The sequence below is a fragment of the Streptopelia decaocto genome (genome assembly GCF_964273445.1).
Source record: "Streptopelia decaocto genome assembly, chromosome: 1".
Lineage (NCBI taxonomy): Eukaryota > Metazoa > Chordata > Aves > Columbiformes > Columbidae > Streptopelia > Streptopelia decaocto.
Window position 1 is genome coordinate 27715559 of NC_138663.1, and position 17748 is coordinate 27733306.

General features: G+C 37.4%; 1 protein-coding gene across 4 annotated transcripts in view; it reads left to right on the plus strand.

Moving 5' to 3' along the window:
- Positions 1-5543, plus strand: part of TFEC (transcription factor EC) — a 135951-nt gene extending 130408 nt beyond the window's left edge. For all 4 annotated transcript variants that reach the window (XM_082043530.1, XM_082043531.1, XM_082043532.1 and 1 more), the window contains one exon: positions 562-5543. In XM_082043530.1, the coding sequence (XP_081899656.1) occupies positions 562-942 (381 nt within the window). In that variant the 3' untranslated portion in view covers positions 943-5543. The remainder of the gene's footprint in view (positions 1-561) is intronic.
- Positions 5544-17748: the final 12205 nt, after the last annotated feature.

Consider the following 17748-nt stretch of genomic DNA (forward strand, 5'->3'; position numbering starts at 1 on the left):
CCTTTGTAACCATTTCACACATTTCACTTCCTTGGGTATAGTGCACCATGCCATATCTTCTTGTGACCTGATGTAGCAGAACATGGCCCTACATGGCTGAAATGCACAATTTAAATACAGACACATACGAAGATGAGACAAATAGATAAACAGATTTAAAGTCCATCATCTTGTATATGGCGATTTACACATATATCTGTATATCATAAGCATCATCAAGGAAAGTTTCTTCTGTTTTTCTGGATAGCAGTACATAATGAACCAGAAAGTTGCAAAGTTTTTGTGTCACCTTTATTGGGTTCAGTATGCAATGGTTTTAAAGACGCTGTCCTACATCTATATTCCCGTAGGACACTTGTTTAATGACAGGAGGGGAAATAAAAACACTCAAGTGGTAAATTTCCACTGCTTAACAATTTTGTATTTTAAAACCTAGTCTCACAACCGGACAAAAGGTTAAATTAATTTGCATGTATGATCCATATACTTATTGCAATAGTTCTGAAGACACTGTTTCATCTTTTAAAGTCATCAACTAATTGTTTTTGTTTGAACTATTAGGAGTTAGAGATCCAGGCACGTGCACATGGCCTTCCAATCATGTCTTCACTCGGTGCTGTTGATTTAGCTGCACAGGTCATCAAGCAACAGTCTTATCCAGAGGAGAACTCTGTAGACTACTCTCAGCAAATGCCTCTGGCCCATGGACTGAATTCTGATGTTTGCGATGGATCTACAGCCTTTTCTGATCCACTTTCACACTTCACGGATTTGTCCTTCAGTGCAGCATTAAAAGAAGAGCAACGGCTAGAGGAAATTTTACTGGATGACACGGTGTCACCCTTTGGAACAGACCCACTCCTGTCCTCCACATCCCCAGCTGCATCGAAAGAGAGCAGCAGGAGAAGCAGCTTTAGCACAGATGATGGAGATGATTTATAAAAGCAGAAAGGGGCTCATACTTCTCTAAACCACTTGCTAAAAGACTGAGTTGAATGTAAGCATAGTGTTTGTGCTTATTTTAAATACAAATAAGGAGAGCCACTGTGAAGATAAGTTACTACATGACGAGGGTTTAAATCAACTCTTGCTTCACAGGAGAACTAGGTGGACATGAGGTCATATCAGTTTGCTCCAAATTCACATCCTCTGTCCACAGCTGACGTTTGCACAAATCTTTCTTCACTGGGATTGTTTTTACTATTGTTCCATGACTTTTTGCAGCACTATCTAAATAGTTACCACAAAAGGAATAACCATGTTACAAAAGTATATTAGAAATGTCTTCAATGTGCATTCACTATTCTCTGCTATAAACTTGTTTCAGTAATCTTTTAATTTCTTTTTTTATAAATATATAAATAAAAATTCTACAAAACATAAAGCAATAGGGAACTATTTAAGCTGGGAACTATAGATATTTTACAGGTTCTAAAATCTGCAAAAACGAACAGTAATGCTTTTGCACAGGTGAAGTGAGCATGAAATTTAAACCGCGTAGGCTTGTCTCTAAAAGGAGAAAATCCATTAAGCTTTTTGTGGAATTCCTTTTTTTATAAATTTGTAGAAAATTATCAGACTTTTAATACATGTTTTAATGATACAGAAGAAAAATGGAAACTAACATAATGACAGAGACTAAAATGAACTCGGACAGAAAAAGATATGACATTTCAGCAGAAAGACGGTACGGATGTGCAAGGGTCAACAAAGATGCTCTGTGTTACAATTGGTACAATTTAAAACAAGCACTGTTGGTAACAGTGCTATGTCAGTTGCTTATTCCAAGAGTATACAAACTGTGTCCTTTTTTGTGTGGAAGAGATCAGAATCCAGGGACACAACAGTGTGCTTCTGGACAAGGCTTTCAGTGTCCTTTGGCAGCTCAGTAAGGTTTTTCCAAAGGGACTTTGCTTTATCCATACACATGACACTGATCCATTTGGAAACAGAGGGAAATGACAAGATTCTCATTGCATACACTTGAAACAAAGAGAATTTAATTTCAAATTTGGCTTTGGCTTCACTACAGAAGACCTGAAAAGGAAGAGTTTTCAAAGCAAAGGGGATATTCAGAAGTGCTGATGTGATGCACTGCTTCTCATAACTAGCTTGCTAGGAGGGGGTGTTCAGAAAATGTGATTTGATGACTCAGTAAAGGGTTGGCAGTTAGAGGGTAGGCAGGAGGCATACCATTTGTACACATAGTGAATTTCTGGAGAGTGATGGATGTTCCTGGAAGACACTAAATGCAATCATTCTAATTGTAATATTAATACACAGGAAAATAAACCAGCACAGGTTCTTCATAACTCTTCCTCAACCAGAGCAAAAAGATCACATTACAGAGTGCTCTAATGATTCAAAATATGTTTCAAAAGTGTTTTGCTGTCACTGAGCCTGCCTCATACCCCAGAAGTGTCACAGGATTTGAGATAGTAAGAAGAGTTTAAAATAGATTGCTGTTTATGTGCACATTTTAAATGTATTTGAACATATTATCCAAGAACAGAGCAATTGTTTTTTTCCTGCTGTCTCTTCTGTTATTGGTACCTGGGTCCTCCTCACAGTTCTTCTGAGGTTTGTGTTCCTTCAGGGCTGCAGCCCATTCATGACCAACTCAGTGCCACAATAGTTTACTAATTGGAAAGTTAGCATTGCGATAATAAATTACATCCGGATGGCTATTAAAGATAATGAAGCATCTGATTTCACAAGAATAGTTATGTTTTTAGGAAACTCAAGGATTTCTCTGAACCTATGCAAAATATTTAGATGTAAGGTGTACAAAGCAGAACTGGTCTTCTTGTCGTGTATGTGTGGGGTCCCAGACAGCCCCGCACACACCTGACCATCAGAAGAGGCTAAGAAATGCTTCCACTTCATAGTTAAAAATAATAACAACAAAAAATGGTCTTTCTGGAATGGAAAGACAAATGAGTATTAACCAAAGGTAATGGAAAACAGAAGTGATTGGCCTTTTAATCAGAGTGCTTCTATAAATTGAACGTATTACAAGAAGAACCACTTTGTCACAGTTTTGCCAAAGACTACCTAATATCGACATTTAAATACAAAATGTGATGAATTAAAAGTAACATTTATACTCACATCATGTCTAGTCTAGGATGTGTATTGTCCATTTCAGCTGATGAAAGGAGAGGATACTTGGTTGACATCAAATGCCATTTGTCCTTGTACTGAAGTTTCTACTACATTAGTTTTAAATACACCAGTGTGCATTGCTCAAAATAAATTAAATATGAATGTATTACATGATTTTCCCATTGAACTTTTACATGGGAGTTAGGCCATACTTCTGAACTACATTGACTTTAAATAACATCTTGAATTTTATGACTTTTATAAACACTGTTCTTAAAAAAAAATTACAGTATATCCATTAAATTTTTAAAAGTTGCTTTTCATTCTTCTGGCAGTTGCTTCAATCTGAAGCATTAGTTTTGGGTTTTTTCTTTTTTCTCTTCCTTCATAAGAAACCTAACAGAAGATAGTGAATGCTCCTTTTGCAATATACAGTATTGCATCTATCATTAAACATATCCAAGCTGTCTTCATTCACACAAAATCCCCAACTCACTTGCCCAAAACACTAAATGTATCCATTCCTGTAAGTGTATCTCTCAGTGTATTTTATGGCAATGTTTTACTACCATTTTTTTTTTCCTAGTAGGAAGTCCTCATTATTAGTATTTTAACTAATAACTATAACCTGTATTACAGCATCACCCTTGATACTAAGTGGTGATACAGGGTGCAAGAAACAGTAATCTAGGACATTCTAGGGACAAAGAGGTGGCACCAAAGGTGTTTAGGAGATGTGTGTGCTGGTAACCATCCCCTAGACTTTCTGCAGTGAGCACTCCCTCTCCCACCCCAGGTCTGGTGAGGCTGCTGTGAAGCTGAGAGGACTGTGAGAGCAGATCATGATCCCACTGGCTTGCACAGAAGAAAGGGATTTCATGACTAGAGGAATAAATCCTGACGTCCTTCCCCAGGCATAATTTCTTTGCCGTCCAAGTGAATTTTACTGGACCAATATATGATGCAAGCAAAATACACTTTTTAGCTGTTTCCTGCAGAGATCCGTTTAATGAAATCTTATGAAAGAGATACATAATATGTCGGTGGCTCTGGGCCTAGAAAAGAATTTAAAGACTTATAGAGTTTGACCTCAAGCAAGGCAGGGGGTGAGGGGAACCGGCTACTTTTGTCAAGATGTATTAAATGATTTCTTGCTTGCTTTTAATAGCAGCTGTTCAAAGCTGGTGGAAGCGTTCTTACAGAATACACAAAACAGCAGACTGATAATTACACAAAAGGAAAGGGAGTTGAAATATTAACATCCTGTTTAATTCATGAAATGGATATAGATACTATACTAAGAACAGAAACCTAAATCCTTTAATTGCACACAGTGTGGGTAGTGTGAAAAGCTACAGCAAGAGCAAACAGTTTTAACAAACAGGAACATGGTTGCTTTATATAGTAAAATAACTAATTATAATTCAGTCATTTAATCTTAATAAGAACATTGCTATTATAATACCTTTTGACTTTAATAGGGCTGTATATATCAATGGAGGATGTAAAATTATTGTAATTTAAAATTATGTTAAGTTTCTTAGATAAGTAAAGGCATTTACATTACTATTATGAGACTGTAGAATATTTTTATAATAATTACTATTTTTCATTGTTAACCATATACTATCCTGTTTTCTAAGTCAATGTATGCAGACAGAATGTACTTCATTACACACTGTACATGCAACCTTTTCAAAATTACATTTTATACATGCTGGTGTTTTATGTTTGTTATACGAATACAATTAAAGGATTGAAATTAAAACATCTCCTTATATGTCCATTGTGAAACTTCTCTATCTGGTCCCTCAAAGAATGCCATCACTAGACAATATAATAACATCAGCTAAGAACATTTGAGATACCTAACAGACAAAACATTTCACAATTGCTAAACATTTAGTCCATTGTGATAAATCATGATCCAGTAGCCTCCCATTAATAAAAATAATTGATACAGTCTTTAATATGGTGTCCTGCCACCTGCTTATTCCTGCTGCTAAGGCTTTGATTTATGGAAAGTGTTTTCAGAATGTTGCAGAATTGCTAGCAGGCACGATGATATCAGTTAAATCACTAAGAAGCTCTACAAAAACCTTTTAATGTACTAGATGTTCCCCAGACACTCTAGGATAAACAGAATATTGTATTTTAAGATGTAAATATTTTTAAAAGCTGATAATTAGGTAGCATTTGGCACTAAAAGATACTCTTACTTAATGAATTAAGTAAGGATTCGGATTTGATTTTGAATTCCTAATATGAAAAATGCTGCTTTCTTTGGAAGATATTTGGTGCTTTCTGTGCATGAAATGGTGCAAAAGTTGTTGAGTAGTAATATATATTTCAGCTATAAATTTGTAATAGTTCATTGTTTCATGTAAAATAGTGATCATTGTTTGTGTGCATCAGATAAATATTCTATTTGTAATAAAGATGTTCTCCAGGCTCTTATTTCATCAAATCATTCAGATACCCCTATCAATATTAAGCCAGAATATTATTATAAATATTATTTAAAGTTCAGTGATTAGCCATGGAAAGAAGCTTTGCTTGGGATTTGATCATAAAACGTACTCAGCTCCTTTGTGAGGGACTGAAAGCCCGCAGTTCACTTTGAAGAAAGGCAATGCTCAGCCTGTTGCAGACTCAGACACTTAACGATTAAATAAACAGCATCAGAAAATAAAATCAAAAGTTATTTCAGAGAGTAGAAAAGCACTATGTTATACACTGCTTGATTAAAAGTAGCGATATTTGCAACTGACAGACAAACAGATTTAATGTCAGCATTGTTTGTACTGACAACCAATGGAAGATTAGAGGGAAATGTACGAAGTTGAGATAATCATCAGACCAAAAGTCTAATTATAAAGGAGGCTGCAGCAGTGAAGTATGCTAAGGCTTATTGGTTAAACCACTGGTACCCATCAAGTTAAATATATCTATCAGTTTCATTAATTGGCAACCACAAGACAAGTGTTCTGTATCCAGAGTGGTGATGATTTTGATACAATCCACCGCATTGTGGTTAAGTATATGATTCATGTAATAAGAAAAAGGTGCCTCCAGGCTATTGTTCCTAGCATGGATTAAAATTTACATATTGCTTCTCCTTATGTCAAAACATCTGGTGCCTGCAAATGGTAACATTTTGTTAAAAAGTTTCACAAGATAGGAAAAGTGGATTGGAAACATTGCATGTGAATCATTGAAGCATTATAATGGAATAAGAGGCTGAGTTATGAACAGGCAGATTGAATAATAGTATAGTCAGAGAGATTCATATGCTTATGAGTTTGATAGACAATACTTTGTATAAGAAGGGGAAATGCCCCAAATCATAAGAAATAACCAGTATTTGTTTTCAAATGTCACTGAGATATGTCATCTCAGTTACTTTCCAAACTGCGTTTTTCCCCAAAACAAGATCCCTATAGCTAAGTATATGTAGTTAGTGCTAAGATTGTGGCTAATAAATTAATTTAATTCATGCACTTTAGTATGTCGGCATCCCTACTTACCATGTATTATAGTTTCCTCAGAAAATTCCATTACTTTTATTTTTACTCTGCTATTTTACAACAGTTCATCAGGGTATAGGAGGGTAGATCTCAAAAGATTTGGACGGCCAGTTATCCTGATAATCTTACTTCGTTGGAAAAACTAACAGCACTTGCCTCAGTACCTAGACCCTAGACTTAAGATCTTTTTCCCTTTGATTTCTAAGTAGGACTTTATATGTTAATTTTCATTAATTAAAAAAATAGTTTTTTTGGTGCTAGGTTATCCAGAAAGCTACATCACAGACTGCTGAGATTAGCAGATACATTAATGTTGGGAACTTCACTCTGTGTGAAAGGAGGCAATAAACTGTGTTTTCTGTTAAGTGCCTTGATTCACGTGATACTGTACCTATTATTTTTCTAGAATCAAAGCACAAGCATTGCTAGACAGGTGCTGTGTTTGCAAAAGAGGAACCATTCAAAAAGTAATGCCCTGCCCAAAGTGCTTTTGGATTTTGACAACTTCCTCCTTGGATTAGATTTTTTTATTCTCTTTTAGGTCTCTGGAGTTCAAGCACATAACATGTACATGCCCTAAATCACCACCCAATGACATCCCAGGGATGTCCCAGGACCATGTACATGTGCAACACAGGTAGCAGTGACAGCAATCACTCTCTTCTGCAACCAGTCCCACCACTGGCAGAGTCAAATGAAGAAAGCCTCTGGTGGTGAGCCAATCCTCCCACCTCTGTGGGGAGAGACACCTCTCCCCAGCCCCACTTTCCACCTTGGCACTGGCACAGATCTCCTCATCATCCCGCCTCAAATCTAGAGCGTAGTCACCTTGCAAGCCAGCTAATACCTCACCGGTTCAAAATCTGTAAGTGCAAAACAGGGGTTACACAATCTAGTTGCCCACAATAGCCAGGAAGGATTTGGGAATGCGCTTAAGCCTCTCTGCAGACCTCCCAGGCTTCCTCCCACTGAGCATGAGCAGGGGTTAAACAAGAGGGTAGCCAAAGCCCAGCACAAGCCAGGGACACTTCCTACTACAAACCCTGTGGGAACATCAGTTTTGTGAATAGTGGTTAACAGGAGTTTGGTGATTTTTTGTTTGAAGAATTTTGCATAAATGCACATTTGTACATTGCATTTAATTGTAATGGACTTGCCTTCAGTGACCAAATGTTTCCAAATTGTTTAAGTTTAATATACAGCATTTGGAAAAAAAATAAATTACCTAAGCATTTTACATACTCTCCCAGGAGTAGTCTGAGTTAAAGGAAATGTATATTTCTAAAACATACAATGATAACATTAAAATTTCATAATTAATGCAATATAATATCAATTAGTTGGTCTGTGTCATGGGTGCATTTCTCATCATTAAGGGGAGGAACCTCACTAAGAAAAAAATCCTGTATTGCTACAGAGCTATTTGGAAAGTAAAGTGAATAACCAAAGTCATTGTAGAAATATCTTTCTATCATTTCCACTGGAAAACAGTTTATACTGCAGGACAGCTAAAATAAACAGCCAGCTTGCTATAATAACAAACGGATAGAAAGCAATTTAATCTTACTGCAGAGTAAAGTAAGCACAGTCAACCATAAGCATGGATCAGAGAACCAACTTCTGCAATAAACACTCAAAGGGCGGTGCCTCCACTTGGGAATTTACACTCTAAATTACACTAGATTTGACTTGCTCTTTTGCAGTTACTAGAGCTGCCTTTGGGCAAGCGTAAGGGAAGCCTGAGACAACTGAAGTCAAGGACTGTGGAAAACAAAAGAAGCTACATTCTTGATCCCAAAATGTCACAAATGGGATCTGGTGCACCTGCGGGAAGATCTCTGCTGAAGGACAAACATCAGCCAGAGGAGCAGGCAGGGGTGTACTGGGCTGGGCTCTGGCAGAGCCTGACCCTTGCTGCAGGAAAAGACAGGAGCTGATTTTTGACTCTCCTCAGGGTATTTGCAGCTTCTAGTGGAGAAAATTATCAGTACTTCTCCTCAAACAGCTCTCTCACATCATTCTCTCTCTGATCCTTTCAAACTGTGTCAAATTCTGGAGAATAAAATGCAAATATTCTTCCCTCCCTTCCTTCCTGTGTTTCCTCCTCCAGAGGCTGATGCAAGTGTGAGGAGCTTCAGCTCCTCCTGCTTGTCACAGACCAGCTGCAGCCTGAGCTGAACCTGGCAGGTCTGTCAGTGGTTTAATAGGTTGGTAGTTGTAAAACGGTGGCAATGCACTACTGATGGCAAGTAATCAAATTATTATTTAAAAGGCCAGAAATGTTTCTTAATATATCTTGATTCTCACTATTACCACTTGCCCTTTAAGCCTTACCATTGCAGAGGAACTCACTTTTGATGCTCAGTGTATTAAAATCCAGTAAGAAATAGATGTCTGGATCCTCTACTCCTATATTCATATAGTGCTAAAATTACCCTTGGTCCTTCGAAGGCAACCGTGAGGCTGATGTGGCTCCCAGTGAAACTGAGTCTGACACCCTGCCTTAGGCCCTGAAATTCCAGACTGGATGGCTCTTGGCTCCAGGTGTTTTCAGTGTCACCAGGGGGTGCATATGCCTTGCTCTTGATAACCTTGCTGGTGGGAGCAGACTTTACATTAAGGGCCCATTGGCTTTACTGGAGACTTTCTTCAAAATAAGGGGTTTTATGCTTAAGCTTACAAAATTGACTTTTTGATAGGTGAATAAAAATATGCTTATTACTGTAGCTCTCATGTCCTATTTTGACAGTGTGGCAAGGCAGAGAAGGAAGCATATTTCACATGAATATATTTACAAAAATGTGCCTATTTTGTCTTTCCCCTTCAAAGTCAATTTCTGAAGCGGAAGTCTGGAGTATGACTACAAGCTCTGCATTGCTTTGTTTTGGGGGACTAAATTCTTAAGTGAACTGAGAGCAAGTGATTCAGGACTGTTCACAGACTGTTTCTGTAAGACTATAGCTTTCTTATTAGTCTTTCTTTGCGCAACTGTATTGTTAAAGTGCTTATGTTCCGCTATGATACCAGCCAGATAATTTAAAAGCACAAACAGTGATCTGGTCGATAGCTATTGCCCAAATCAAATTTATGTATATACTCTCAAATATGGACACAGACTCTGTGTACCGAAATAATTAAGATCCTCAGTGTCCTCCTCAAAATCAGTATGCTGGTATGTGAAGCTAAGATATTACTCAAAGAGTGGCACAATGAACTGAGCTTGTAGAAACTTTGCAGTGATATCACACTTTGCCAGGCTTAGAAACCTGGGCTTCTTTCCTCTGTTATGAAGTATCTTCATAAATATTGCTTTTCTATTCCATTATTGGAGCACATCTGCTAGCAAGACGGTGTGGAGTTCCTCTTCCTATTTAGCACAGGGTCCTACAGTCTCTTCCTCATCTATAAAATACAGGGATACCTAGGTCTGTATTATAAATAATAATACACGTATGTGGTGCATTATTCTAATGATGTAATTCAGTTTCAGGTTTTTACTGCCATTCATAAACTGCTCCAGCAGACTTCTTGTAATTTATGATATCAATAGAGCCCCTTAAATTACATCCTAGATTCTGCCATGTATTGTCCTATGAAAGAAAATGGCTTTGTATCCAATATCACTGTAAGAGGAGCGCTGAAGGGAGAATGAACCAGAAGTCAAGTGCCCTTTATTGACAGCGAATATTGCCTTTGCTGTGTGCAATATGTGAGAACTGAACACTTGAAAGCAACTGCTGTAATCCTCAACTTAATTGTTTGCTTTGAAACTGTGTGGAGTTTCCTAGAACTAGTTTGAAATAAGCTTGACATGGTCACAAGAAACATGAGGCCATCTTTCACTGTGCTGTTCTTTACAGACTCACAGCTTCTAACTCAGAACATCAGGGCCAAAATAGCAGCTGCAAAGTTTTGGCATCTTCCAGTCTGACTTGGGAGTTTCTTTCTCTTGCTGGGGGCTGGCTGTCATGCCAGGACCTTCTGAGGGAGAGCAGAGCTCCCTGGTTGGAAAGATTGGTCATGAAGCCCACGTTGCCCAGGGTAGTGATGGCATTTGTACAAGACCTAAATACTCTTGGCTGTAGTGTGAATCTGCACCAGCAGTTTTGAATATTTCCAGTCTTGACCTAGGTAGAAGTTGCTTCTTCTGCCTTCATTAAGCAAGACATTAAATCCCAATGCATCCATTAGAAGGTGGATCACAGTGTGGTAGACTATTGCCTCCATAGCTTTTTTTTTTCCTTTATTCATCTTCCTCCTATAAAGCTCTCTAAGGAGGTCAGGTGATGAGGGGGTGGAAAGGGGACTCTTCAAAACTAAGCAGAGAGGACTGGCCAATTTAGCACTGAGTTATTTTAATTCAAGTCCTTTCTTCCCCTGCAATGTGTAAACCTTCCCTGAGCAGAGTCCTGGGGGCAGTGGCTGGAGGGGATCCATCACTGCCTTGGCTCCATCAAAGCCTTTCTGGGGACAGGGAGGTGTGTGGAGGCACCGAACCTCACTGGGGGACAGCTCGTGTAGTTTGCCATTGCATAAATGCTTTTATTCCTGCCTAAGGAACAATCTATACTGCTAAAAATCAACAGAAAATAAAGCTGTATGGAAGATGTACTTGCAGAACCAGAACCAGCCAAACTTCTGATTTCACAACAGCAAATGTGTTTAGCTGTTTGCTGAGTTTCAGCAACAAAAGTCATTTGTATTTGACATTAAAGCTGTATTCAGAAGAAACATTATAACCAGTATACCAGCCAAAATATTTGAAATGTTAATAGGATTTTTAGTAGGTTATTTTTAATACTTGCAAGTACCTCTGATTTTTCAAAGTATTTAAATAGAGTTTGACCTTGGTTGTTACTTTTGACGAAAAGTGGCTTTAGAGCTGTTTTCTTCCAGAAGGTGGAAAAAACCAACCTTAGCTGCTTTTCTAAATGCAGGGAATGACTTGTAGTTTTCAAAGCAGATCAGCTGATATTAGGGGAGAATAGTCAGATTTATTTTGTCAAAACAACAGAGAAGACCTGAAGAAAAGTCTTGTTCTGAACATTCCAGAAGTTTAAAAATGCTTGGTGTTGGAGTTAAGTTTGAGTGTTAAATATAATGATACCTAAAGGGAAGGAAATGCAATGGAGACAAACAAGATGCAGCATGTGAAAATTTATTGGCTTTTTAGATAGTCCCCTAGTCTTATTGCAGATGTACCTAACTATTTATATAGGACAACATACCAACTCATAGGAATGTTATCTAGACTACGTTTTATCACATTTACTTTTTTTTTTTTTTTTTTTGGTGCAATTTCACTCTAGTTGCACTGTGTAATTTCCATCAACAAAAGTAATGAAATGTATACAATAGAAAATGGATCCTGTTTTAAAAAGCTCAGACCTGTCAGGTATCCATTAATCTATATATATATTCCATGCAGGAAGTAGAAAGCAATATGAGTTTTCACATCCTTTGTATTTAATATTTACCTGTGGGCATGTATAAAATAATTCTAATAAATCCACAGCTACTTACAATTTACAGAATGGGACTAATGCTCGTAGTTGATCCTAAAATGACACAAACCAGATATTCTCTTAATGTTACTCCAAGGAATTTTAAACTGACTCTGTTAAAGCCAAGGTTATTTGCCTTGGGGATGCCTAATGGAAGGGTTATTATAACACTGTCCACAAATAGGTGTCTTGAGAGAGCCAGGGCCATAATACTTCATTGACAGCTAATAGATTGTGCTATTGCTGTATCTTAGTGATCTTTGAGGCCAAAGGTCATAACTCTTCCTTAATATTTAAATAAAGATACTTGGCTAGAGAAGAAAACAGCTTATTGCCAGTGATGGCTGCTGCTCAATTTACAAGAACCTTTACAAAGTCATGCTAATTCCCAGCCTCCTTAGAATGCACAATAACCTTTCATAAATCCATCTTTCCAGATGTCCTTGGAAATGACAGTTATAAAACTACAAATGATTTGTAATGCAAAATGGGACTGACAGACTTGGAGATTAGTTCTCAATGTACTAAAATGACTAAAGACTATAGCTGACGAAAGACTTTAAATGCATCAATAAGTATCTGCCAAAACAGCTCATGAGTATCTTAAATATGTTCACTAATGGCTGGAAAATAAGAAGTACTCATGACTAATATGACAAGCGGTCATTTTCCTTCTAAGGGCCTCAGACCAGAACTTTGTTTCTGTGGGTCGATCTGGAAGGCAGGGTTAGAATTGCTCATGCTTTAAATGCAACATTTTCTTTGTCTGTACTATCATCTTCATAAACACTGCTGTTTATGAACCAAACAGAATTGTTTATGAGATCAAATTCTACTTACACTTACACTTATCACAGTTCAAATAGATTATAGAGTGTATTTAAGTATAGAAAATGCTGCAGAAAAAACATTTAATTAAAATTTAAAAATACTTCTTCAACATTTAGGGAAAATATCCTCTTCAAGTTTCTAAGTTTCACTGAAAATATTCACTATCATTTGTATTTACAACTAATTTCGTTTTCTGCTACTCTGGACTATGCTTTATAATTCAGAAAAAAATGTGAATTTCTTAATATACCCACATAAGCTACTTATGAATCCTTCAATATCTCCAGAAGTCTATAAAAAACAAAAGAAATAAGAGATGTTGACAGTGTTCCCTAGAAATGCAGTGTTCCAGCTAAAGCAAAAAATACTTTCTATTACTAAATAAAATGAGATGAGCCCACCACAAGGCATATCTGCACTCTGGCACTCAGAAATCCTTGCAGGGACTGCAGCTGAAGCATTAGGGTGATGGCAACAGCTTGTGCGACTGACAGGACCTGCTGGGGGAGAACGTCCTGCATTACGGCTTGTGTTCACCACCCCTCTCTTTGATTTTCTCTCCTACTTTCAATAGACTTGCTCTCACTTTTGTTCTCAGATCCTTTGTCTAAAAGACTTCAACCCTGGGAAATGTTATTTTTGGAACTTGGAAGCATTCATTGAGTTAATGAAGTATTTGATGAAATAAATAATGAAAGTTATCCATCATGCTAAGGAAGCATGTTATTATGAAATGGTCATTTTGTTCATCTTTTCATACTTTTAAAGCTACCTGGGAAAATGATAATATATATTAGAAGCAGTCACATAGCTTAATAGGTCATAAATGTGTTCCTAGCTTTTGTTCATTTGGGAGTTATTTCGCAGTCCTGGTTTCTGCAGAGGTATTTGCAGTTCCCAAGTTTTGTATGGATTATCAAATATATTTCAGCCATGTGTCTATTCACACACATTCCAACACACATGTCTAGAGTTTCTTTCATGGCAATAATTTTTTGCCAAGGTACAATGTTGTTTCTGCTCTCAGATTGCATTAGTGAAAATTATTAATTAGTCACTCCCTGGTTTATTAACAATGTAGATATTAAGGAATGGTGTTAATAAAGAAATAAAGAAATGTGTTCATAAAGAAACCCGTTTGAAAAACATAGCTCTTCACACTTTGGTCCAATGTTTGTGAGCCATGATCTTATTTTCCTCTTAGATCTATCTCAGTTATTTTTCATAAAGAAGTCTATTTTTGTATTCTGGAGCTCAGACACCAGCTCTGTGATGTCATTGGTTGTGATAAGTCAAAATAGTAAAGGAATAAAGCCATGATGCTCACTGTACCCCTGTGCAGTAATCAGTTTGTCAGATCTCTTCCTTTTTCAGACTATGTTGACCCAAGCTGGGAAGTCCTTATCAGCTGTCACTTATTCATTCTCACTGAATGTCCTTTCTCATCTTCCCCTGGGACCTTTTATCTTGCCTCCCCACATAATTTATTGCAAATCACAGCTAGCAACTGAAAAACTTTTCTCTCTACAACCTGTCACTTTGTCCCTCCCCAGCAGCCTGGGGCACCTCTGGACTTGGTACCCAGCACCGGGCCTCGCAATGAGGTATGTGGGGCCTCCAACTCTAACCCACTGTAAAAAGTCAAAGGGGAATTAAGCATCCCAGAGAAGGGAAGTGGGAACCAACTGACCAGCACCAGAGGAACCTGCAAGAAAAAGGACAGAACTTCCACTTTTGTGTGTGTGCCTGAGTGATGAACTTTATTTTGTTCTTCTCGCAGACATTAATTTTTCCTTGGCATGAGGCATTATTGGCATTTAGATGAAAATTCAGAAAAAGATATAACTACCAAGTGCTCCTCAGCAAAAGTGGCACAGACAGTTACCCAAGGGAAAGAGACCTGGTTTTGAAATACTTGTTTTGCCTTGTTTAATTCCATGCTTAGCACTTTTCCCATCCATGTCACTGATAAGCACTTTAAATAAGGTATCTATCGCTTCCTAATTTACTTTGGGTATTTAATTAATTTTAATTTTAAATTTAATTTTAAATTTAATTTTAAATTTTATTTTTATTTAATAGGACACAGAACTGTTTCTTTCAAGAGACATTATTAAAAAAATACCAACTATAGATAAGAGTCTAGTGGTAGGAGCAGCCTAGCTTCTTTGACAATGAAAAACCTCAGATCAGTCTTCTCTTTCAGATCAAGTGACATTAGGGTTCAGGTATCCTATAAGAACCCTCAGAGCACTGCTCTGAATTATTGTGTCCAGTTTTCTTGTCTGAGTGTACCTGGCGCAGCTCAGACGTGCACTAAAGATAAATGTCAAATTGGCACTAGTGGGTTAAGTGGAGGAAGGAGACTATAGGGAGGTTACTAGATGGGTTTTGACAGGATCTGATGATCTGAGTAACTCAGGGTCTCCAGAAAATTGGTAGTTTTGTGTCTGTTCATGAAAAGAAACTCTATGTGTAGTTACAACCTTGATTGCAAAATGGGGTGCAACCACAACTCAGTTGTTGGTTGTCACCCTTCAGATTTCATAGAGGGGCCCTCTGATGGTGGACTTCAGTGGAAGGAAAAACACATTCACTTGAGTCAAGCACTGAAGAGGCTGTAGTGAAGGTGAATAGCAATAGCCTCAGAAACAGATCTGCTACAGAAATATTGCAAGTGAGATGGTGTAAGCACAGGAGGCACATACAGACCTGGATGAACAGAGGTTTGTAAATGCCACAAAACGTTGCCCAGATGTTTAAAGAAAAGTTTAGATGCCCAGTAAGACTGATGTAAATTCCATGATTACTGAGATGTTCTTTCACATTTATGCTGGAATATTTGTGTCTGGTGGTTTGTAACAGTGATAAAAATGATAAAAATGTTTCCTAGGAGTTTTTCCTGATAATTAAAATGATGGTGATGTGCATGGCTAACCTAATTCCCAACAAAAAGTATCCTCTTAAACATATTCTCCTCCTGTGAGGAATATAGGAACAGAGTTTGCCTGTACAGACATTTAAGAAAAGTATACTCAAAAAGTAGGTAAAAGACTTCTCTGACATTTTAGACTTACAAAGTCCTGTTTGTATTATCAGAAAATGAAAAATAAAAAGTGAGAAAAAAAATGACAGCAAGAGGATCCTGTAGTTTGGGATCCCTTGACTCCAGAAAACAGTCTCTGAACTTGCCAAACATATTCAGGACACTAAAAAGAAAACGAGGGAGTATTGGATGGCTACATATGAAATGGTTTTATTCTGCTAACCTGTCCTAAACCAATAATTCACTTTCAATAAGAAAATTGAAACCACGTGTTTGTCTTTATAGGAAAGATTGGTAACTTACATTTGGTTAACCATTTTCTTCCTACTCATTCCCAATACGGTACACTTCCATTTTTATTTATTTTTTTTACCTTTTTGCAGGACTAGCAATGAATCTTTTCATATTTAAAAGATCAGCACATATTTTATGCACAAAGATCGCAGTGCCAAATACATTTCTGCTGCACACCACCTCCAGCAAAAGACTAAATAATATTTAGAGAGGAGTCCACCTACAGGGGAAAAGTGGCCCAGACACCTATCTGATCAGAGATGAAGAGGCAAAGATGATGAAGTTATTCACTAAAGTAGACCCCATAGTTCTTGTGCCATCAGCAATATATTCAAGGAACTGATTGATAAGGCTTGTTTTCATGCAATAAACGTCTGAGGCATGAAGGAGGAAAAATGAAGATGCATCGTGTAAGACTAAATGTGATCGGAGCACAAAAGCAGGAGGCTGGTAGGAGATAATACAGCATATAATCTGTACTATTAACCTGTCTTTTGCCTTCCAAAAAGAAAAACATGAAGCAAAAAAAAAAAAAAAAAGTAAAAGGAAAAAAAGGTAAATTCAGAAAGAATGAACCAAGCTTTTTCTCCCTGTTCAGTAACGTCCTTGCTTACTTAAACTACTAGGTACTTATTCCTTTCCTCAGTGATGTCCTATTGTCACCTAGAAAACAAAGCTATATGAACAAATTTTAGGCTATCAGAATTTATAGAAAAAGATAAATGCTCTCACTGCAAATTCCAATGTGCCGATTGTCTGATTTATGGGTTTGCTGAAGTACTTACGTGTGAGTAACAAACAGGTTTCCTCAGCGAATTGCTGAGAACTGTTGGTAAAATTCCTGAAAGAACTGTGAAAAACCTGGGTGATGAATGGGGTTGAGAACTCTCATCATCTTCATACATCTGAGGAGAGCTTAATTAATTCAAACGAGGAAATTAAAGGTGTATAAGGGGGACTAAGGCAAAAGCTGAAAATAAAAATAGATCTGCAAAATATTAGACCTCTCCTAGCCTCAAAAGAGATCAATTAAATCTTTACAAGAGAAAAGGCACTGGAAAGGTTTCCTGTGGGGCCAGCAAAAGTCTGAAGTGTAATATTTTGGAAATGCCATAATTTAAAGAGAATACAATCTGTTATTTTTATATGCTGCAGAACCACACAACTCCACCTCACTCTCCTGTTAAAAATGCTACCCAATGAGCTTAATACTTACAACTCTTTGACACAGTGTCCTGGATTTTAACACTTTCTGCCTATTTTATTTTCCATGTCTGCAGCAGTTCCAGAAGTCAGTCACCTCAGTGCTATTATTCTCCATAAATCAGAGAGGAGTGATTGATTCCTTTTTAAATTATGTGTACCGTGCAGAAGACTGGCTGGTAAACACTGCTGTGGTAAACAGGCCTTCTCTTTATATATATATTTTTGAGAACCTTGC